Source organism: Notechis scutatus, chromosome 6 (genome assembly GCF_049901735.1).
Source record: "Notechis scutatus isolate UNSWTSFEM ecotype Mainland chromosome 6, rNotScu1.2, whole genome shotgun sequence".
NCBI lineage: Eukaryota > Metazoa > Chordata > Lepidosauria > Squamata > Elapidae > Notechis > Notechis scutatus.
This window is the reverse complement of record NC_142014.1, coordinates 61,934,009-61,959,045: the sequence shown is the minus strand read 5'-3', so window position 1 is coordinate 61,959,045 and position 25,037 is coordinate 61,934,009. Positions and strand designations below refer to the sequence as shown.

General features: G+C 38.9%; 1 protein-coding gene across 1 annotated transcript in view; it reads right to left on the bottom strand.

Moving 5' to 3' along the window:
- TMEM178B (transmembrane protein 178B) overlaps positions 1 to 25,037 on the bottom strand; it is a 354,238-nt gene that overhangs the window by 44,019 nt on the left and 285,182 nt on the right. Inside the window, exon 3 of the mRNA XM_026693426.2 lies at positions 8,226 to 8,363. Within this exon, the coding sequence (XP_026549211.1) occupies positions 8,226 to 8,363 (138 nt within the window). The remainder of the gene's footprint in view (positions 1 to 8,225; positions 8,364 to 25,037) is intronic.

Here is a 25,037-nt window from a genome sequence, read left to right as displayed (position 1 = left end):
TTAACAACATCAATTGTTGTTTTTGTCATTGGTGTTTATTCTATGGTGCTATCACCATAAAGTATGTTGGCAGTTCTCCTTACCATTGTTGTTGTTGTAATTATTATTACTAAAGTGGTAATTATTTTTACCAAAGTAAAGGAGTTGCAGGAGCTGTATTTCACAATACTCACTGTTGGCCTACTTTTCCCAGCTGAAAAGCAAAAAAGGAGTATGCTACCACCTTTCCTGACAGGCTGAGCTGTAACTTTCATAATCTCCCATTTATACTTCTATAAGTTCTAAATTCTATAAAAAATCTTCAGGACATAAGATCTTTGGTTCTATAAACTGAAGATTATGGAATTTCTAAAGGTTAATGAGAATCTGAGGTGATGTAAGGAGAGAAATAACAATTGTACAGTGGTGGGATTCAAAATTTTGTACTACCTGTTCTGTGGGTGTGGCTTGGTGGGCGTGGCGTGGCTTGGTGGGCTTGGCAGGGTAATGATACTGCAAAATCTGCATTCCCACCCTACTCTAGGGTAAGATTACTGTAAAATCTCTATTCACCCCCCCCCCCCCGTTCCTGGGGGAAGGTTACTGCAAAATCTCCGTTCCCTCCCCACCCCACTAACCTGCTTTCCAGCTCCATTCTCCTGTGCAGGCCAACAAAAAAAGACCAAGCTGATCATCTGGGACTCGGGAGGCAGAAAATAGATGGAAGCAGGACCAGTCAGAGGTGGTATTCGCCGGTTCTCTGAACTACTCAAAATTTCCGATACAGGTTCTCCAGAACTGGTCAGAACCTGCTGAATACCACCTCTGCAATTGTATTATTGTTAGATCAGTACTAGAATTTTGGAAATAAATGTGGTTCAGGAATTGTTCCCACACAAATATTTAGATTCATGCATTCTGCTAAGTATTGCTTAGATCAGAATCATTTTGAATTGTAGTCCAAAATATATTTAGTTTGCTTTGCAATTTGGGTTTGCAATCTAAGTTTTCCCAAAAGTGCTTTTTAAAAAGGCAACTGGAGTTTATTGTGCTTGAAACAAAGAAGCTTCTTAGGTGAGAAAAAAAAACATCTTCAAGCAAACAAAGTCCTGTTGCCTTTTAAAAAAGCACCTTTGGGACAACCATGACCTGGATGACTGAGAATCTCCATAGACAATCAAAGTTTATATCGCAAGCATTATACATGACCTGTTCCTTGATGATATATTTAATAAACAATGAGTAAAATAAAATATAGCTCAGCATGTTGTGAAAACAGCCACTATGTGGACAAACTCCTGTTGACATAAATTCCTACAACACATTATTTACGCTATAAAAGCCTTGCTGACAGGGAAGCTTTAGAATAAAGTTCTTTTGGATGTGAGAACAACTTTACCCATTCTGAGTTTTATGATGTTGAGTCAGTAATCCTGTATCCATTTACTTGGGAGTAAGTTATTATGAACTCACTAGGAATTATTTTTTAACAGATGAGTTTAGTTTTGCACTTTCAGGATATTCTATACACTTCACCAATCCAAAAAACAGAGTTACTGTATTCGTACCTACTTTCAACTAAGTTTCAGCTTCGGATATTCATTTTTTCCCCAAAAATAAAATGCATGTTCACACAAACCTTGTAAATATAGGGCATTATTTTCGCTATATACTGTAGATGGATTCCAAACTATGAACTGCTCTTAAAATACTAGAAATTGCATAGACAAGTTTTTTCAGAAATTTCCAAAGGAAGTTCCTAATTAATGTATTGGGACAATGTAAATAAATATGAATTCTGGGGAAAGATTAAAAAAAAACACTACCCAAAGGTTCCATTGTGGCTATCTACATTGGAAGCAATCACATATCCAAATCTATTGGATTATGAAAATATTGTCAGGTACAAAGATTTACTATATGATACTGGAGAGCTTAAAAATAGGAACCAAATACAAATTCAAGGAAAGGAGATAGCATGGTGGCCCTTTGCACAAATACAAACCCATTATAAAAAAGATAGAGAACAATTTGGCTTTAATATGATCCCACAAGAATTAGATAAAATATGGCTAGGAGAGGAAAAGAAAACAATTAGTAAAACATATAAATATCTTTTGGATTACAAATTAAAAGAAGGAATAGTCACAGAATCTATGATAATTTGGGCTAAAAACGTGGGTCATAGTATTGAATTAGATAAGTGGGAACACATCTGGCAAACAAATTACAAATTAACCATGTCAGTCTCGTATAAAGAAAACTTATATAAAATGGTTCATCGCTGGCACCTACCTCCTGCGAGACTGGCTAAGATGTTCCCCAACCTACCACCCAACTGTTGGAAATGTAACTACGCACAAGGAACATATTTTCACATGTGGTGGACTTGCCCATGTGCTCAGAAGTTTTGGAGAAATATTAGAAATTGGATTTTAAATATAACAAAACAAAATTTAAAACTTGAACCCGAAACCTTTCTGCTAAGTTTGATAGATTTAAACATGGAGGAAAAATATCATTATTTAATTTTGCACATCATAACTGCAGCCAGAATAACCTACGCACAAAACTGGAAACTGTCTTTCATTCCTTCAGAGGATATGGTAATTAAAAAAATACATGAATGTACTGAGATGGATAGCTTAACCAAATTGTTAAAAAATAAACAAGATAGTGACTATTATGAAATATGGAACATTTGGTATGATTGGTTAAAGAAAAGGTAATATTTGATATTTGGATAAGTTATGGAAATGACAAAAGACGTGCATTTAATTATAAACTATATAGAGAAATTAAAACATTAAAAGAACGAAGGAGTTATTGTAACAAGGCAGATCACGTCAATGATAAAGATAAAGGAAAAAAAATTTAACCATTGCTCAATATACGCTGTAAAATATATATATATATATATATATATATATATATATATATATCTCATTTACTTCCTGTTATAATTACATGGCAGAAGTCAAAAAGTGATTTCTCCCATTGTCTGCCAATTCTTTCTTGATGTTTGGATATTTTTAAGGAAACAATCAACACCAGCCTGGTTCTCCCATTATTGACTGAATCTGCAGATTGCATTAGGCTACAAGCCCTCGTTTACCAGTCGCATTGCTTGAGGTCACAAAATCTAATCCAATACCAACAAAATACATTCAGACCCAATTTTCTTCAATCTTATGACACAGTGAACAGTGACACAGTGAACTATAAACCCCACAGTCTGGGCTGGCATGGCATGCTAGGTTTAAATGCGGTTGACTAGTCTCTACTTCAGTATTACAGAAACAAACAGAGATTCAGTGCTAAGCTCTGGTTTAATGAAGACTCATCTCACTTTTCCTTATAGACCCAGAGATTTACCACAGAGGGGCTGAGAAAAGCAGGAAGAGTGTGAGGTTCAAAATTTTTTACTACCGGTTCTGTGTGTAGTGGCTTGGTGGGCATGGCAGGGGAAGGATACTGAAAAATCTCCATTCCCTCCTCACTCCAGGGGGGAAGGTTACTGCAAAATCCGCATTCCCTCCCCACCCCACCCCACTAACTTTCTTTCCAGCTCCATTCTCCTGTGCAGGGCAACCAAAAAAGACCCAGCCGATCAGCTGGGACTTGGGAGGCAGAGAATAAACGGGGGTGGGACCAGTCAGAGGTGGTATTTGTTGGTTCTCCGAACTACTCAAAATTTCCACTACTGGTTCTCCAGAACTGGTCAGAACCTGCTGAATACCACCTCTGAGCAGGAGTCAGATTCAAACGTGCCTAAACGTTTTTCTGAAGAACCATACTTCTAGAATTCTTTGAAAATGATATAGGGAGAGAATTGCTTGTCTATCTGGTCCATCCTTGAAAGGGCTGTCATGTAGACTCTCTCTGGATGGTATCCCCTTGGGTGTGATGACCCAAGCCTCTCTGGTTAGGTAAAGACAATTTGAAAAAAGGCAACCTGGGAGAGATCCAGATCCTGAGTTTTAAAGGTGATGATCTGCCTAATTGCTACAGGTAGTCCTTGATTTAAGACTATAGCAGAGCCTGGAATTATGGTAATCCCTTGTACTGGTCAATAAGAGGGTCCCCATGTAGGCAAACCCAATTTTATAATCTTTTCCATGGTATCATTAAGCTATTCCATTGTCTGTAATGGGTGCTTTATGTCAGAAACCGAAAGTACAGGTAGTCCTTGACATACACATGTTTATTGTACGCCAATTAGCGTACATTCAAAGTGACAATAAAGTTATTCTATTCTATTCTATTCTATTCTATTCTATTCTATTCTATTCTATTCCATTCTATCCCATCCCATCCCATCCCATCCCATCCCATCCCATCCCATTCCATTCCATTCCATTCCATTATTTGTTGAGTGACTGTTAGACATTACAATGGCATTTAAAAAAGCATCTTTTGACCAGTTTTCACACTTACAACCATTGAAGCATCTCCATGGTCAAATGATCAAAATTTGGGCAATTGGCAATGTGTTTGTCAGTTGCCCTGTCCACAGGTCATGTGATCACCATTTGTAACTTTCCCAGACACTTTTTGATAAGCCAAGTCAATGGTGGAATCCATATTCACTTCATGACCACATGATTCACTTAACAACTGCAGTGATTCACTTAACAACCATGGCAAAAAGGTCATAAAATGGGGCAAAAGTCACTTCACAGCTACCTTGCTTAGAAATGGAAATTTGGTCTCAATTGTGGTTGTAACTCAAAAACTGCTTGTAAAGGCCAGTTTTCAGCAAAAAATCATGTCATAAATCATGGCCACAGGTAAAGGTAAGGGTTTCCTATGTCCAATTGTGTCTGACTCTAGGGAGTGATGTTCATCTCCGTTTCTTAGCCAAAAGACCCAGCGTCATTCAAAGACAACTATCACAAATACAGGCCACTTGCCATGTGTCCAATGCTATCATGTGGCCGAAGGGAGGATCTGGTCATCAGATCCTCCCTTCGACCAGGTTGTAAGTAGCCCTGGGAAGGTCTATCATAACTTCAAATAGTCACTAAGCAGCTGATTGTAAGTCAAGGACTATCTTTAACTGGCAACCAATACATCTCCTGCACTATGCTATAGTTGTCTATAACTACTTGGGTAGGCGCATGCAGGACCAGCTAAAACTTATAAATGGTCTTCAAAGTGCACACAAAACCTGGGGTGCCAGCCTGGCAAAACTGATCCAAAGCACGATCTGTATCCTGATAGTGAATAGCTTTATTTCTACTACTACACGGAACCACAAAAATTTGACAGGATAGTTAAAACGAGAAATAACTTCTGGAAAAAACCAAAGTTGCTTAGAGGGTCATAGTTAATAGTTTAAAATATTAATACACATAAATGTTAGTATAAGAGTGTAGGTATGTGTGTATGATCCTAGGAGCTCAAAGCCTGTTGCTTTTTCATATTCCTCTTTTTAGGCTGCTTCGTCCTACGGTATCTCAGGCTATTCCTTAGCCACAGAGTAAATATGGCTTCTGAAAAAAAAGAAATACAGTAGGCTAGTGCCTCAGGGGAGAGAAGTTAGAGTCAGCAGGTAGTCATTTTATTTTTGACTGTTTTTAGTACAATTCTTCAACTGTAACTAAAACTACAGTTAAAAATACCCGATTGTCAAATCTGAACTTTGAGAAGCACAGTGAAAGATTTGCATTTGCTTATTAGGATTGATTTAATTGCTTCTGTTTGCCATTTCAGAGGTCCTTCCTTGTCAGCAATGTTTTGTTTTTAATTTTCTTTCAGATGTTTGGCAAAGATATTGAATACCATTGGGTCTATAATTAAAATCCATGCAATGCTTCCATTTAATAATAATTTTCCTATTAGCAATCACTGTTCAGAACATTCCAGCAACCTAGTTTCTAGTGTATTTGATCGACGTTCTTATTCATCTTTGTATAGTTCCAGGCAGGGGTGGGATTCAAATTTTTTAACAACCAGTTCTGTGGGCGTGGCTAAGTTGGTGGGCGTGGCTTGGTGGTCATGTTATTGGCTGGGCATGGCCAACTCAACATCACTCACATTGAGGCACGCATTTCCTCGACTGGCCTATCATGACTCTGGGGATGCTGCAACAGTCGTAAGTGTGAAAAAAGATCATAAGTCACTTTTTTCAGTGCCATTGTAACTTTGAATGGTCACTCCACACAAGCAAAGTATCAGCAAAGGAGTGGGAAAAAACTCCAGAGACATTCCTGAGACAGGAAGTCTAGTCCTGCCAAGAATGTAATAAGGGTTAACGGAGAGGCAGTTTCTGTAAGCAACACCAGAATTTTCCTTCCTGCCTTCCTTACAGGATTAGGCCAGTAATTCCTTCTAACAACCGGTTCTCCAAACTGCTTAAAATGTTAACAACTGGTTCTAGTGAATAGCTGCGAACTGGTAGAATCCTACCCCTGGTTCCAGGTTCCCTCCATCCACTGATAGTCAAAAGTGCAAAATCATATGCTCCACTGAAACCCTCAGCATATTATATCCCTTTCACTGTTCTTTTAAACAAACTTAATAAAAAAGAATATTATTCTGACTATTAAAAATTGGGTGTTTCCTGTTACCACCACACTCATCTCAAAACTGTGGCTGATTTCTTGCCCCAAAGGTGCTTTTTCTGAAACTGAAGAATAGACGAAGCTTCTTGGATGTCCAAGTTAATGAATATTTCAGCTTTAACTACAACAACACAAGAGCACACAACAGATATAAATTAAATGTAAACCACTCCAAACTCGATTGCAGGAAGTACGATTTCAGCAACAGAGTGGTCAATGTCTGGAACTCACTACCTGATTCTGTTGTCACATGCTCAAACCCCCAGTCCTTTATCCTCAAACTAACCTCTATTGACCTCACCCCAACCTGTCCCAAAGGTGCTTTTTAAAAAGGCGGCTGAACTTTTCTTTGTTTTTGCTTGAAGACAGTTTGCTTCTCATCCAAGAAGCTTCGTTCTATTCCTCTATGTCGAGCAGGGGTGTCAAACTTGCAGCCCACGGGCCAGATGCATCACATCCTGGCCCCGCCCCAACCCAGTTTAGCGAAGGGGGGAAAGTCCCGATACGTCATGTGATGCCGCTGTGATAACACAAGTTTGATACCCCTGATGTAGAGCATGCAATTATATATGGTGGCAAAGACAGTAGTTAGACGCCTTTTCCAACATCAGAATGATAGGACTATGCAAGCATTGGTGCTAGTTCCTCAATAGCGGGAGTAGTGTTAGGGATTGGAATCCACCCAGATTCATAAGATCAAACAGAGATATATTGGAGCATACTCCTTTTGATTTATTAACAGTAGGATATTATTAGAATGCTTATTGTATGTCCATGATTAATTCTATGTCCATGATTAATACTGGGAAAACAGGGAATGGTAGCATATTATTATTTATGTTGAAAACATAATGTGAATAAAGGCAAATATATGTGTCCCAGGATAATGTTGCAGGATCCAGTCAGGGTCGGTCCTAGTGCCCGACTCAGATAATTTTTTGGACCAGGTAGAATTTGACTTCTTTTTTATTGTTGTTTTGTTTTAATTGACAACTGAGTCTAAATGATGTGGGTAAGTCAATAAGGAACACAATGATAAGAAACCATTCCTGGGCATCTTCCAGGAACAAACTAGCCCTTAATGATAGACATTGTCTGTCTGTGGATTGGTAACAACATTTGACATTAGAAAGTCAAGTCACTTGCCAAATCAGCCCTAGCAGAAAAAGGTGGAATTACAAAAACAATAGCAAGACATTGGGATTTTCCTCATCCACCCTGAGATCTGGAATAGAAAGGAAGTTAGGGCTTTGATTTTCCAAACAGGCCAATTATTGTTTATCAGAAGATCTACAGGAAGGCTTATGGCTGCTTTAGTGCACCAATCCAGAAAAGAAACTAAACAGAGAGTGATCTACATGCTATGGTATAGTAGGGTAGGATGGAATAACAACAGGAGCATGGTCATCAGGGCAAGGACCCATTGTGATGTGGGACATATCTGGGCAAGGACCCATTGCATGGTTTTTCAGCATTGCCATGTTTTAAAATGGTTGCTAAACAGGCCAGTTGTTAAATAAGGACTGCCTGCAACTAATTGTATGAATCTTTTGTTGTAGAAAATTTTAAGCACGTTGCTGCTGATTTATATAATAACAGAATAGGTTGTTTTCTAGAGCCTCGTAATTAAATTCGATGCAGATAAAGGGAGCATTTATTTTCAACCCGTTTTCTCCTTACCTCCCATGAGGAAGAGAAGTCCTGCCACATACTGCATAAGGCCTCGATCCCAGCAGCAGCCCAGCACTCCAATAATCCATCCAAATAGGATGATGGCCACTGCCATGCCCATAAAACCAGCTGTCATTCGGCGTAAATCTGCGATGGGAAATAAAGGTCCAGTTAATATAAGTCATTGTTTAGCTTGATGATTTAAAAGTCTAAGCCTTACACTGAACATTTGGTGACCTGCTGAAGTAGAATTCTTCTCGTGAATATCACATTAACGTTTGCAAAAAGATGTGTTGCTTCATTGATTTTAAAGAAATAAGAAATACAGATTAATTTGTTCTCTCAAGTTTCAAGCAATCCAGCTTGTCATCAGATAGAAAAAAAATAGGACAGTTACAAAGCTGGTTTCTTCTACAAATATGATTTGATCAAAATAAAGTTTTCTTTTCACTAGCAAAAGACTAGCTACAAACATGTTTTAGTATTTCAGTTTTAAAAACTAAATTTGACGCTATTTTTCCTTAAAATCAAGCATTTTAATTTTATTCCTGTTTGCCTCTTCTCAATACTTTCCATTCTGGCCCTTGTCAGGGATGACCTGCAACCCAATTACCCAGAAATTGCACAAGCAGAAGTCTGAATTAACAAATAGCAAAGCATAACCCCAAAACCAAGAGAGTAGGAGATTGGTTGTTTTCTCTGTTAACTTTGTTATTCCACTTCTTTCTGTGATCTTCTTTAAAATGCAAATCCCTTTTATCTTATGGAAGTTGAGAAACAGGCATGTTTTCAGAAAAGAAAAATACGAACAAGAATCTGCTTTGAATAAACAGAATGTCTCTAAGCTCATGGGAGCACCTATACCATATTTTAGTATATTCAATACTATGGATAGCAATTATAGATGAGATTGTATATTTTAAACCAGAGATTAGAGGAGCAGTATAACAGTGTCCCACAACTGTTTGGACACCAGGGACCAGTTCCATGGAGACAGTTTTCCCATGGACTGGAGGGGGTGTAGTTTAGCATGCTGCCTGCATCCCATAGTTGGGGCTTTACTTGTTTGCATAGCCCGGTTTCTGGCACAACACAATGTATTGCAGTAGACAGTTTTATGGCTAACTAAGATTATATTAGCATAACAAGATGAGACAGTGTCTGCATAGCCATAATATGTTGAAACATCTTAAAACATGGCTACCATTATGGCCATGGCCATTAAGTATCAACTTCGAATTTAACCTGGCAGAAGCCATTTTTCTATTCCTCAGTTGCCACACAGGGTGGGGAAAGGGAAGGAGGATGAAATGTGTTGTTAGACAAAACACAGAACTTTCTGGTGGGAACCAAGGTCATTCTACCAGTGGTGGATAGAGGCAGGGAGGAGTGCCTAGAGAGCCCACCAATTAACCTAACTGGCCAACATGACCTGTGACTTTTGGGGAGGGCGTTATTTCCTATTTTAATTATACTGAAACCATGGGAAACATTTAGAGTTGGTTTTCCATTTGATCGCGCCAATATGATATAAAGAAGTTCTTAGAGGAAGATCTTAGCCTCCAAGTTCTGATTTGCTTGGATTCGTTAGTTGGGATCTTGACATTAAGTTGCATAAATCCAGCCATACATTATGCAAAGTATGAATGTTTGTTGCATAGGTATAATTGGTTTGGGTAATATTTTCTGTTTACCTTATAAAACTAAATCATAATGGTTGACACGTTAAGCCAACTGAAATATAAATTCAGACATACAGAATTCCTCAGTAGCATTCAAAGTTTAGATTTTGTTCATTTGGGAATGGGAATTCACATGGGATTCATTGAAACAGATATGACCCCAACATTATTACCAGAAGATCCCTCAAATAACTCTATTCCTTATATAACAACTTGTTATGACTCCCCTTCAAATTAAAGCGAACAAAACAGAAAGCAGCCGTTTCAAAAGGAATTCAAACAGAATGAAGTCTCACAAGATAACGGCTGCTTTTAATCCACGGTCCACAGCAATAAATCTTTACTCTGTCCGGCAAACCAGTCCTGGTAAATAATCTCAAGCCTCAGAGCTTCTTGCTGTAACGTCCTCACTCAATAAGTCACTTTGTTCCTGGCACATTGTACTAGCCTAGCTGTGTCCTTTTATAGTCATTGAGGTAACGAGCTAATTTCCTTAATTACTGGCTCGCCCTCCTCCTTCGTTCCAGCTGGATTTGCCTCCTCATACGTCGTCTGTTCCTGACGTTTAACCATAAGTCTTCCAAGTTCTCATCTCCACTGGAAGACTCCCTCAAAACTTCCCTGTCAGCCATTCCCGGCTGATGATCAGATAAGGAACCAGAGGAGGTCAAAGGTCCTGACAATACCAATACGTCAGGTCTGTCATCCTTTGTCACATCCATCTCCGCATCCTGGTTACTATTCCCTTCACTGAGCAATGCCGGCTCATATAGTTCTGCCATGTCCTCCTCACTTGAACTCCGATCTTCCATAGAAGCAGAATCCAAGCCCGGAACCACAACAACAACTGATGCTGGCATATCTATCACCAGCCCCATCATCACACAATTAGTTTTCTTTCAGCTCACCAGTAGTTAAATATTTTGTGAATACACATTTCTGTATCTACACCAAGCTAGAAATTATATTCAGAAATCATCTGTCATATTGAATTGCACATGTACAAGAATATTTGGATGATGTTAGTGGCATTCTCCAAGCAAACAAATGTATTATGGTGCAAGAATGATACAGTGAACTATGCTGCCAAACCTATTTGCCAAAATAACTCAGTTTGTCTTTAAGGTGTCACGGGGCTCTTTTGCTGATTTTGCTGCAAAAGACAACCATGTCTAATTCTGTGGACATTATTCCCATCTCAAATACTTTATTTGCAAACATTTTTAATAGCAGACGTATCAGGAGAAACCTTATTTTAAAAAAACACCATTCAATCTTTATCTGTTCTGATACAACTGTTGCCAAGGATGCCACTTTCAAAAGGCAGAGTGGTATGAAAGGAAAAGAATAAAGTGGTTATTGGAATTGCTCTGTGTTGTCCAAAGCTATCTGGCTGGCAATTCCTTCCCTGTCAATGTGGTGTACAGAAATGTCAAGGCTTCGGACAAGTCAATTCAGAACAGTTCTTTCAGAGAGAAATGAATGCATGGATGTGCTGAATCAGCCACTACATCTATTTTAAAAGAAAGAGGTCGGAGAAGAGAGACATGTTTCAGCATGTACCATATCAGAATTCGAGGCAATTGAATAGGTCTAATATCAATAAAAACAAGGTGCCTGTCCTCCAGAGATGCATAGCTACATAACTTTACTAGTGACATCCTCCTTTTATCCAGGATGAGTTTCACAACAGGAACACCAAATGAGCAGTATGTATTACCCCTGCCTGCTGCAACAGGAATTTCTATCACACACTTTTATTTTTCCTTGATTTTTCTCCCCATGTAAAAAAGATCTACTAATCCCTCTACATTTAAGTACTTTTCATGGTGTTTTTGGAAGGCTTCTCCCATGCCTTGCCATGGGCCCCGTATGGGCAGCATGGCATTGTTGGCATGCAAGGAGTAGTAAACAAGGTTATGGATTCTTTTTGTTGTAGGAAATCATGGGCACATTCTCTTTTGTTGTTGCTTTTTACAGGAATGGAGTAAAATGTTCAGTTAGTAATGTAAAGAAATTTTGGATAAGCTATTCTCTTTACTCTTTACTCCAGAATGAGGCAAAGTAGAGCATTAACTTTCTTCAGCTAAGTCCTAAATGTCTGTGGAATTGCAACTGCCATCATCCTCAGTCTTCAGCTAGTCCAATTTCTCTGGCCAAATGCATCTGGTGCACATCAAGTCAGGAAAACTACTACAGGAATGATTATAGGAACATAATGATAATTGCATAGCTAAAAGAAGAATGCTTGTAAGAGCTTAAATCAATAATACCCGTACTAATAAAATTTGAATGCCTATCAGATTAGTATGCCTCAGTAAATCAAAGAAGACTTACTTTACTGGCTAGAACTGTTATTTCTATATTAACCACTCAGAGTTATTTGATTGCACAGAGATACAAATGTAATACATAATAACATCTACAGTATAATGTAAAACATAAACATCTGTAGTACAATTTAAAGTATAAACAATACATCTTCACAGGTGTAAATAAAACATTCATAATAACTAGCTCACATTAAAAATAACCAGCACTAACAATTAAAATCCACACTAACCATCTGCTACAACCATTAAATAAACAATAGTATACAGTACATTCTGCAAACAATCTTTCATTCATATGGATAGATATGCTGAAAGGTTTCGAGCAGCTAAACTCATCTTGCTTTCTGCACTTTGCTTGCCCCAATCGTTGGAAAAGGAACTTTCTTTCCTCAAATTGCCACCCAAGCAGCAAACTTTTCACTTGGCTAAGTGTCCAGTCTAGGTACCCAATATGACTCCAACAGGTCCTTTAAAAATGCTGTCTTTAGTTCTAAGAAGAACCATATGAATTGATTCTCTGTTGTCTTTCCATCTTTTCCATTTTTATTCAAAACACACATTAAAAAAACAGGGAGAGATTTGACTGAATCCTCATGCCTCCATCTTAACTTTTTCAATCATGCCCTGTGGGATACCTTGCCTCCTCTCCTGGTCCTTGACTCTTCTTAGACTTAGAATTTAGAATAACTTTGTCACTTTGAATGTTCACTAATTTTTCATACATTAAAATGAAATGTTTGTTGCATGCAGCTCTCAAAGGGTCTCCACCTCCAATATACCATACATAAATGTGAATGAATACATAAAGAAATAAATACAAAATTATGCATATACCCACATCATTACCACTCCCTGTATGGACTTTCTATCTGAGGCACTGCTGCCACCAAACCAAATAGGGATGCAGTTTGCTAAAATGCTCTCAATTGTGCCTCTGTAAAATTGTGCCTCTAGGTTTTGGTTGCTGTGCCTTGACTTCCTTCAGATGATGTTACTTTTTTTGTCCCATAGGACCAACAAACCTGATTCTCAGTTTATCACTTCTTGGGACCTGCATCCATCCATCTGTCCATATGTTTGTTTGCCCATTTACAATGAAAATCTCCCCGCCAAAATTAGAATGTGATTGGCCTGATGACAGCACAAGAAAGGGAAAAAAGCTTTTTTATACTTCGAAGAGAGGAAGCTCTTGGTGACTAGTTGTTGGTTTGCAAGAGATCCATTATTGCAGGGGTCCTCAACCACCGGGCCGCGGACCGGTCCCGGTCCGTGGAGCACTCTGTACCGGGCCGCAAAGATAAAAAAATAAAAAAATGGCGGCTTTCTTCGCCTTCGGTGAATCCTGCTGGGATCGGGGCTTCGGTTTCCTCCCGCCTCGTTCCTCTCTCAGTCGCTCTCTCGCTGCTCCACCAGCCCAGGAAGAAACTGCTTCAAAGGAGCCGGGGTGTGTGTGGCTTTCCTGTCGCCGCAGCGCCTCCGAGCGCCCGTTCACCCCCACCCCGCCCGCCCGCGCGCGCGTTCAATTCAGTGCCCGTTCTGCCTGCCTGCCTGCCTTCTTCGTTTCGGAGCAGCTTCGCTGAGAATAATAACTATTCGCCTCTTTTATCAGCCAAAGCTGCTCGAACGAAGGCAGGCAGGCAGGCAGGCAGAACGGAGCACTGGGTTGAACCACGCGGGCAGGCGGGGTGGGGTAAACGGGCGCTTCGGAGGAGCTGCGGCGACAGGAAAAGCCACCCCCGGCTTCTTTGAAGCAGTTTCTTCCTGGGCTGGTGGAGCAGCGAGAGAGCGACTGAGAGAGGAACGAGGCAGACACCTGAGGGAGGGAGGGAGACACCTGAGGGATGGGGCTGAGGGAGGCAGGGCCGAGGCGCTCCTGAACTTGGTGGTTTGCTGGCAGACGTTTATTACCTGACTAGGTAACAACATCAGATGTTACCTAGTCAGGTAATGAAACGCCTGCAAGCAAACCACCAAACTCGATTCTCCTCCCCCCAGTCCTTGAAAAAGTGTTTGTGCTTGAAACTGGTCCCTGGTACAAAAAAGGTTGGGGACCACTGCATTATTGTGCAGAATAGGCAACTATCACATGGGGTGATAGCTATGGAGATCAGGCTGCTGTGTGCTTTAAAGGGTGCTTGTAGTTTTCTTAACAATAGTACACAGGCTTGTCTTAGTGCCTTGTTTAACAATCATTTGAAATTAGTGTACCAATGCTCACATTGCAACCATTGTTGTGCATCTCATAGTCACATGATCACTATTGGAGCACTTTGCAACAGGCATGTATTTATGACCATTGCAGAGTCCTGTGTGTCATTTATGTGTATTTCTGATAACTGGCTCACAACAAGCAGCATTAATGGAGAACACAGAAGCGTGGTCACGTGATGTCTTAATTTATGATTGAACGAGAAGTAATGTTATAAGCCAAAATCACATGATTTTCTGCTTAACAACTACAGTACTTAGTAATGGAGTTAGTGGTCTCAATTATGGTTATTAAGTGAGGTCTTCCTGTATGGAAATGGTTAACCACTGTCTTTTTTCCAAAATGTCTTTCTAACTTCCCTGACTAGTCTACAACCCTGGGATTTTGTGGTAAGGAAGATGAGAATCCAAATTCTAATCCTGTTTAGCTTTTTAGATCAGCCAAGGTCAGCTAAGTGCTCCTTAATACCACATGCTTACACTAGAGTAAAACAAAATACTATGTGGTACAGTATGAAGCACTTTATATATCATTTAGCTTGGCCCTGAGGGAACATTGCTTGTCTCACTTTCTCTTACTTCTGAGTAGAGAAAGATGCTTTCAGGAGTTTGGAAGGAAATCCATTTTGAAGATATTTTATTTAATATTTGAGAGGACCATCATTTAGATCCATTTGCAGCTTGATAAGAAAAAGGAAGAAACAGGCTTCACGTTTTAATATTTTCTGTAATTTTAACAAATGGTTTTCCTCCAGCTCGCTATTAATGGAAGCAAGAGAAAAAGAAAAGAGATGTTGCCCTGAATGCTGACATGTTCTATGAAAAGGACAAACTTAAATCATTAATAGAAATGTCAAATGAACTGTTGGCATTTACCTGACCTGCAAATATCCTATACTTGGATTTAGCCAGCTGTTCTCTGAAGCATAGTTCTGTGTTCTATACAGGAAGTCCTCATTAGTTTTAAGAAAAAGAGGAAGTTGAACATCAAGAACATCTGCTTACCAATGACCTGTAGAGGAAGTTCTTTATAATTTAGTGAAAGCTTATTTGTAGGCATTCCAAAAGTATTTAGGAAAAACACTAGGGGTGCAAGAACCCCAAATAGTCTAATAAGGACTGGACATTTTCAAGAAAAAGAAGAGAAAATTGAGAATGGAATGGAAAATTGTAGAAGGAGATGTGACTAATAGGAAAGCTTAAACACTTCTTAATTTATGATAGTAAAAATGAATTGCTAAGTCTTTCCATAAAACAGCACGTGATTTTGATTCTACATACTTCCATGCACATGTGAGCCAAGCAGATATATGAAAAAACAGGAAATGTTGAAAGAAAAAGGATGAGGTGCTAGGAAAATACTATGGTTCCAAATATTTGTCATACTTGCTTCTACAAGTGGGGACAGTTTCTTATTCTTAATATATATAAGCCTTCCTCAAAGCCTCATCCTGCCCCCCATTACATAGCAGTTGTATTGTAATTCTGATTAGGTTAGGAGTATTAGGATTTGTAATTGTAGCATATGTATGCAGCAGGCCAAATGCTGCATTCAGCATTCTATTTTCCTGGAACTGATTATGTGAAAAAAAGACTTTTTTGTAACTAGAAAAGTTTGACTCTATGATCACTTCTATAATGGCAGCTGCTACAAATCTCTTAGTTCATTTAACCAGCCTTTCACGCTGGAGGAATATTCAAGACAAGCTTCTTCAGATAAAGTATAGGACTCTTCTTAAGGTCCATCTGCAATTCTATCCCAAAACAATGGATGTACCCAAATACGTTTACTTTTTTTGTCTGATTACAATTACACAAAACAGGGTGGCAACATTTTTGGATAGTGTGCAGCATACCCTTAATCAAGCTGTTGATAAGTTAGAGGTGGGTGAACTAGAACTGTTGGAGATTCATCTTTTTTTCTGCAAAGATTTGCTAATTTACTAGCTTCACCTCAACTTGGGTCCCAAAGTTATTGGAGCAGGTAATAAGAATGCAATATGAGAAATACTTCGCCATATTTATATGGGTCCTATTCAGTTGGTATATAGTATGTTGAGAATGTGGAAGGATCTGTGGAAAAGTGATGGTACCAATTGACTTCTCCATCCATTCCTCAGCTGGTAAATTACATAAACTAATATTAGCAGATTGTATTTCGAGCCATATTATGCTTGCTTGAAGGAGTCACATTTTAAAAGCCCTTCTTGGACTTGGATGCTTAATTAGAGGCTATTCTCAGTATTCTGCTACTGGATAAGATGATTAAGAAAGCAATAACAAAATGGTTCCTGGTGAATTGGGTTGAAAATGATGATCCAAACCTACTCTAGCTGGGATTTTGTCCTGAATGTGGAATTGAAACCATTTTGGTAACTGGTAAATGAATTATACCAGATACTAGATAGGGGAAATACTGCTAAATCTTGTGAATCTTTCAGCATCTGCTGATACTATCAACCACAGTATTCTTATCAGTGACAATGAAGTGTTAGACCTTGGAAGAACTGTTTTGTATTAATTCCTGTAAAATCCTATAAGAGTTGAATATAGGAAAATGGCCAGTGTTGGGCAGAAAGATGAGGAGGGGAGGAAGGATGGGTGGTTCAGACCAGATAGAACCAATGTATATATTAGAGCAATTGCTGCTCTGGCTAAGACGCTGAGGAGAAAGAAGAATGGCCATGAGTCTGCCCCCTTGCCCGGCACCTAAGAAAGATTGAAGAGACGACCCTTTAATCCGAAGATGGTGCTGTAGGACTACATCTATGTTGTTTGCTTTCAATGCTGTTCTATATTTGCATGAAATTCATTTTGAGTTTGGAATGGAGTACAGAGTAAAAACATGATTAACAATTCATGCAAAGGTAAGGTGAATAAGGACTGATCTTGGAGGATTAATAATACCTATGCTGGCTATTAGAGAAATCTGACTAACCACTTATTAAATAAAAAGAATCCTATGTTATGGTCCTCCTTGGAACTTTACTGAATATGTTTAATAGATATCATTTTTCTTCATTACTATCTCGTAGCTTGTGGGTTGATATCTATCTTCTAAAGGAAGGCAAGTCAACAGCATGATGATACAACATGCAATAGTCCTGTACAATAACTAAAAAAAATTGCAATCCCAAGGCTCTACAAAATATTTTCATAATATTGCCAACTTGAGCAGAAGCATGAGAGACCAAGTGGAAAATCTGATCTTTGGAAACTGAAATTTTCTAATGAGATGGAAGTAAGCCAACAGAAGCTAAAGAATCTGAAAAGCAAGGTCATGACAATAATTTAGGTATATGAAGAGATTTTGGTCAGACCGCCCTGAAAATGGGAGTTAATTTGTTCAAGCACAGCAGACACTTTCACTCAAGAATTGTTCACCAAGCTCAATGAAATTCTTTTAACATCTATATGTCTATGAAGATTCTCAGTCATCCAGGTCATGGTTGTGTCAAAGTTGCTTTTTCAAGAGGCAACTGGACTTTCTGGTTTGAAGAAGCTTCTTGGATGAGAAGTGAAGCATCTTCACAGAAAAACCAGAAAATCCAGTTGCCTCTTGGAAAAGCACCTTTGGGTTTAAATATCTATACATTCTCTGTAAGAAGAATAACTAGGTATTACCTATAGTTTACATCCAATAAAATTGGATAGATATATTGCATTTTAACCAACTACTAACTTGTGTTTACTCACTGTTCTCTATAATAATACCTCATTAGTGTGACTTAATATGGCAGGAAGAAACTTTTAGCTTTGTAGAAATAGTGGAGGACACAACCTATATAATTTTAAGTGCCATAATTAATAAACATGAGCGAGAGTGCATACAGGTATTTGAGGCAATCACATATCAGACATTAATCATTAGAATATCATTGGGCTCCAGCTACCAGCCCTGGATGACATCTTTGCATCTCGCTGTTTGAGGAAGTTGCACAACATTCTCAGAGATTCTTCCCATCCTGCTTACAATCTTTATGAACTGTTGCCTTCTGGCAGAAGATGCAGAACAATTAAAACTCGGACCACACGTTTTCTGAACAGTTTTTATCCTAGAGCTATAATTGCACTTAATGATGAACTTAAGGACCACCATCAGTGAGCTTTTGCACAGTATTATTTGGTCTGTTGTGCGGATGCTTGTGTGTTTTTAGGAGGCGGGGAATTTTGGCAGGTGGGGAGGTGTTTGGGGATTGTCATGTGTGTGTGCATGTTGAGTCTGGTCTCTGGGTGTTATGTGAATTTCATTGTATGTACACTGTGTATATACGTACAATGACAATAAAGAATTCAATTTAAGGAAATAGAGGTACATAATACAGGTAGTCCTTGATTTCATGATCACAGCTGAACCTAAAATTTCTGTTGCTAAGCAAGACAAGTGAAATTTGCCTCATTTTATGACCTTTCTTGCTGCAGTTGTTAAGTGAACCACTGCAGTTGTTAAGTTAATATCATGGTTGTTAAGTGAATCTGGATTCCCCATTGACTCTGCTTATTAGAAGGTTTCAAAAGGGGATCACATGACCCCGAGACACTGCAACCATCATAAATATGAGCCACTTGCTAAGCACCTGGATTTTGATCAAGTGACCATGGAGATGCTGCAACGGTTGTTAAGATCATAATCCACTTTTTTCAGTACTCTTGTAACTTCGAATGGTTACTAAATGAATGGGTGTAAAGCAAGGACTACCTGAGCCATGGTGGAGCAGTGGTTAGAGTGCAGTACTGCAGGCTACTTCTGTTGCCTGCCAGCTGTTCAAATTTCACCAGGCTCAAGGTTGACTCAGCCTTCCATCCTTCCAAGGTGGCTAAAATGAGGACCCAGATTGTTGGGGGCAATATGCTGACTCTATAAAACCGCTTAGAGAAGGCTGTAAATCACTGTGAAGCGGTCTATTGCTATTGCTATCAGTAGTTCATTCATAATTTAAAGAGCATTGGTTTCCGTTTACAGCTGAATAGTACTGCAGCACAGTACTGCAAGTCATGGCCAGAATTTCCAGTTAAAAAATAATCGACAAGAAGCAATCAAATCTATATTCTATACCTGTGATGGCGAACCTATGACACGCATGCCACAGATGGCACGCAGAGCCATTTGTGCCAGCACGCAAGCTGCAGGCAAACTTACCTCACTGCGCATGCGTGCGCCTCACAGCTGATTTTCAGCTGGTTTGAGGCCTTTTTCAGCCTCCCAGATGCTTGAGGGAGGCCTCTGCAGGCAGAATAATAGGCCCGTTTCATCACTCTGGGAGGCCAAAAAAGGCCTCAAACTGGCCAAAAATCAGCTGTGAGGCGCAGTGTAGGCAAGGGGCCAGCAGGGGGGATTGTGGGTACATGAGCAGGGGGCATGAGGGGGCCACATGCATTGCCTTTTGGGCGCTGGCACATGAGTGTGTGAGCGCAAGCACGCACATAATTTTTGGCACAGAAGCCCAAAAAGGTTAGCCACCACTCTTCTATACCATTGTAGCACAAATCTTTGTCTGCTTTATGATAGATGAGAAATTCTAAATGTAATCTTTTATGGGTGGAGAAGAGACTGTCTTTGGTTGTTGAAATTATCAGAAATGCCTACCAGTTGACAGAAATAATTCCACTAATTTCATACTGAAGTTCAGCCTACCTGCAAGTCATTCCAAGTTTTCACAAACTTTATTGCTTATCTTAAATCTGGAGGAAAATTTTAAGAATATATTGTCTAGCTATCCTATCTCCCAAAAGGACATTTATTCTGCACCGACCAGAAAATAATTATACTGAACATTTCAGGAGTTACTTTGATGAATGGGCTGCTAAGGATTGACTTCAGATGGAAGGCTGAGATTTCTCTGTTATCAGCATCTCAGGCTCAGTTCAAACTCTCCTACCGACTATAGCTTTAAGCACTTTAATTTAGGCATTTTCAAAACCATATTCTTATTTTTTTTTTTTAAAGATATTTTTAAGATAGGACACGTCACCAGCTGAAGTACAAAGAAAAAAGGGAAGCAGCATAGAAAAATATTAATTACAGAATAGAAGGGCTTTTTTTCTTGCTTTTTTTATTATTTTGGTTTATTCTCCTATTAACATTTAAATGAAAAGCCCTTTCTTCCAAGCTCCACATGTGAAATCTACATTTAAATCAATACCATTTAAAAGTGAGAGGAAATGTATAACTGCATATAACTATGTAAATTGCATCTCCATTGGTTTTGTCCTACAAACAATTGATTCTCCCCCGTCATTTTAAAAAAGACAGAATTAGAAGTATATTACAATGACACTTTTAAAAAAGAGGGATATAAGCAATTATATATTAGGATCACTTCGGGTTAGATTATTCTGAGATTGAAGCTAGAAAATAATGTTGCATTATTATAATAAACTTCAATAAAGCCTTTCTCTTGCTAATATCAGCCAGAGGTCTCCAACTTTGGAGCACTCCTTTGTCCCTATATCAATGTTTCCAAGGCTACTTTTGCCAATGCTGGACATCATGACTGAAGAAGGAAATCCTTTAGTGGATCTAAGTTCCTTCTAGCTGCCTAATATTTTCCTAAATAGAAATATAAACAAAATTAGGAGTTTGCTTAATTAATCACCTCCCAGTCACATAAATGGGAAGAAATTCCCTTTAAAAGAAATACGCATACACATTCCAAATAATAAATGCCTCTCCTTGTTAGAATAGAATAGACTAACAGTCCAATAATAGTCCAACCCCTGCCTAGGCAGGAAACCCTACACCACTTCAGACAAATGGTTATCCAACATCTTTTTAAAGATGTTCACTTCTGCCCTTTTAATTTTAGAACTATCCATAGCTGTGATCTTTGAGCTTCTCATATGGCAGATGATATTGCTCTGAAGAAGACTAAAATCAAGAACGTTGGGTATTTTTCTTCCCATCCTTCATAAATAGGCACTTTCTTTGTTGGAGATAGATCATGGCATTGATGTAGATTATATGTAAATTAATTCAAATGATTTCCTTAATGTGCTCTTATCCAAATGTTAGGACTAGGGCGGGGAGGAAGAGTCTACAGCTCAGTGATTGAGTGCTCTAGAATTTTCTGTTCAAAGATGAAGTAGTTAGGAGGCTTCTGAATGAAACATTGGAGAACAGACGCCTATAGATAGAGATCTTGATGGAGAAATAGATCCAGGATTTTTTCAGAAGAAGGCTTTTATTGTGCTAATGTACCATCTTATTCACACCAGAAGGTTAAAGTGACATCATCTTGCTTTTGTATTACCTTCTTTCTATTTCTGTTGGTTTCCCTTTCTTTTGTCTTATCTCTGCAATATCCATTAGAGAAAGACAGAAAAACTCCAACATATCTCATGATAGCTAAAGTCAAGTCAGGTCAAGCTCAATTCCTGGTGACTGTACACATATGCAACAGTCTTACAGGCATTGACATGATTGTGACTTTCATTCTTTGAATACTTATTTCCTTCATATAATTTCTGCCTGACTGACAATAAAAAACATGATGTCCCACTCATAGTTCCAAAAGTGGACACAGAGGGGCAGTATCTTGATGGCCACAAGACTGGGGCAGTAACTTGATTGTATAAAACTCATGTTGTCATTGACTTCCTGACCCAAAGTGGATGTTTCTGCCTGGGCATGGCTGTCCAAATAGGAAATCCTTTCTCTTAAAAGAAATGTTTATTCAGAGTATAAATGATGATTATGTGCTAATGATCTTGATCTTATTACCTATACATAAAACTCACATACAGATCTTTCTCCAATCTAGCATATTCCGGATATGATATGATAGGAGTTCCCATCTATTTTCCAATCATCAGATTATTTCAGTGGCATAAATTTAGTCAAGGTAGGGCTGAAGAATGCCTCGGAGCCCACAGGCCCAAGGGTTCCACCTGCACATTGAATTTTTTTGAAGAACTAAAACTCCTTGTGGTCTGTGGCAGGGCTGATACATACTTATAGAGGAAATTAGGCATAGGGCATAGAGAGTGAGGATGGTAGAAGTGCAAGTCAGTGTGTTGGCTTGAGTGGCTGCTAAATGGAAGCAAAGCATTACAGAAAAGCTCTCTTAGCTGCCATCTAGAGGTTTTCCAGATTTTTGTAATGAAAATGAAAACTGCTGAAATTGCTCTGCCCTGAGACAATATGCCAATAATAGTTTGTGAGAGAAATTCTCAAGCATCAAAGTTGGACTGGTCTTTTAGAGATAGCCACTGTTACTTTAACTGCTTAGTACGTTGGGGAGGTCCATTTGAAAGATTTGCCTTGGGGCCCAGGATTTTATTAATGCCTTTCAGTTATCAGATGAACTTATTATTTTTAAATGTCATTTTTTAAAATAAAAATCCCTTTCTCCTCATAAATTACCTGGATTTTGCACATTGATTTAACTGCCTTATATCCACATCTGAAATCTAAATTGCTGGCATAATAGACAAAATTTTAAATTCTGATTAAATGGGACTTCTTTTTACTAGTAAGTTCCAAACATGGGCATTTATAGATGAAAAATAGCTCCTTTTCATATGGGACTTAAAAGGGGAAATAAAATGGAAGCATTCCTTGCTGAGTTTGAAGGAGGCGATCATTTTGCACATAGTTTTTCAGCATAGGCCTAACAATTCCTTCTTTACTTTTGTTCCAAAGAGTACATTTAAACTTTTCAATGGAAAACTAATATGATGTTTTTATTATAGTCGCTGACCAACAAAATTGGACAGTTGACAGCATAAATAAAATTTAAAAAGTATGGAAAGCCATGACATAGAAAAGAAAGAGGGATATTATCTGGAAATAACAATAAATGATTTAGAATCTGAAACATTTCTAAGATGTCAACAGAAGTGAATAAGACACTTGCTGCAGTGCAATAAATACAGATAGCAGGATATTAAAAGTCTAAAAAAATAAAGTGATAAAAGTATTTTATGAAATACTAGAATTCTACCTATTGACTATGATTCTATTAAGTCAATGCACAGGGATATGAGTTTGTGTATATTTAAGTGTGTATAACTAAATCTTATATTGGTCAATGACAAATAAGATATGACAAGAGATAACACCTAGGTGTAATGTAAGAAACACGGGAGAACAAGATACAATTGTACATTAATAAATCAGAAAAGTAAGAAATTAGTTTCCTGCTTAGAAAAATGATAGCTGAGAGAAAATACAACTTTTAGGTGATGCTGGTTTTCTAATCGTATAGCGAGGAACAAATAAGACGGCCCTGAAGACAGAAGGGATTTCTGTTGGCAGATGAAAATATATGAGTGGAACATAACTTATTATAAAAAGGGCTCTGAAGAACCACATGGGCTACAGCAGTGTGTCCCAACTTTGTGCAACTTTAAAAGATGAGTGGACTTCAATGACCAGAACTATTCCAAGTCTGGCTGGGGAATTCTGGGTGTTGAAGTCCACACATCTTAAAAATGCTAAGGTTGAGAATCACTGAGTTAGAATCGCGGGTTCTTCCAGTGTACAGCGACAAGTTTCAATTTGCAAAATGAATATTTCAATAATGCAGGACATTGAGGCAGTCTGGAGAGAAACTTCTGCAGGGTGATGGGCAGGTAACATTAAGTAAATAAATAATTTGCTGGCTGGAAAGGTCTCATGTTTATATACTGCCAGCACACTGAAGAACATGGTCAAACATCTGCTTTTGAAAGCTCCAGGGCCAGGAGGTCATTATATGAGAAAACACAACCAAACATAGGGCTGGAAGGGAACTTGGAGGTCTTCTAGCCCAACGGTCCTGCTCAAGCAGGAGACCCATTCCAGACAGCGGGCTGTCCAGTCTCTTTGTGAAAACTTCAAGTGATGGAGCCACCCCTAACTTCTGGAGGTAAGCCATTCCGCTGATTGTTCTCACAGTCAGAAAATGCTTTGGAGAGTCCCTTCTCTGTGATAGTCCCTCAAACACTGGAAGACTTTTATTATATTACCCCTAGTCAGCGGTGGAATTCAAATAATTAACAACTGGTTCTCTTCCCTATTGATTTCTTCCAACAATCAGTTCACCAAACTGCTCAGAAAGCTAACAACTGGTTCCCCCAAAGCGGTGCGAACTGGCTGAATCTCACCACTGCCCCAGTCCTTCTCTTCATTAGGCATACCTAGTTCCCTCAATAGTTCATCATATGGTTCATTCTCCAGACCCCTTATTATTTTTGTTGCTCTTCACTGCACTTTTCTAGGGTCTCAACAACATTTTTGTATTGTGATGACCAGAACTGGATGCAGTATTCCAAGTGTGATCTCACCCGTGATCTTCAAATTATCCTTCTATTGATGCAACCTAGGACTGCATTGCTTTTTTAGCAACCGTAACACACTGCTGGCTCATACTTGTGGTAGTCTCTAGGACACCTAGATCCCTCTCACAGTTGCTATTGTTGAGCCAAGTATACCTGTTCTTTACCTGTGCATTTGTTTTTTCTTGCCTATATACAGGAGCTTAGTTGTCATGCCCCTGGTGAAGACTGACTCTGAGGGAGAGGAGGAACAGCCAACAGGGAGTGGAAGTGTGGCTCTGGAAGTTGTGGAGAAGGCTGGGGAAGGGCAGAGGCTGCCTGGGCAGTCAGAGGAGGACCCA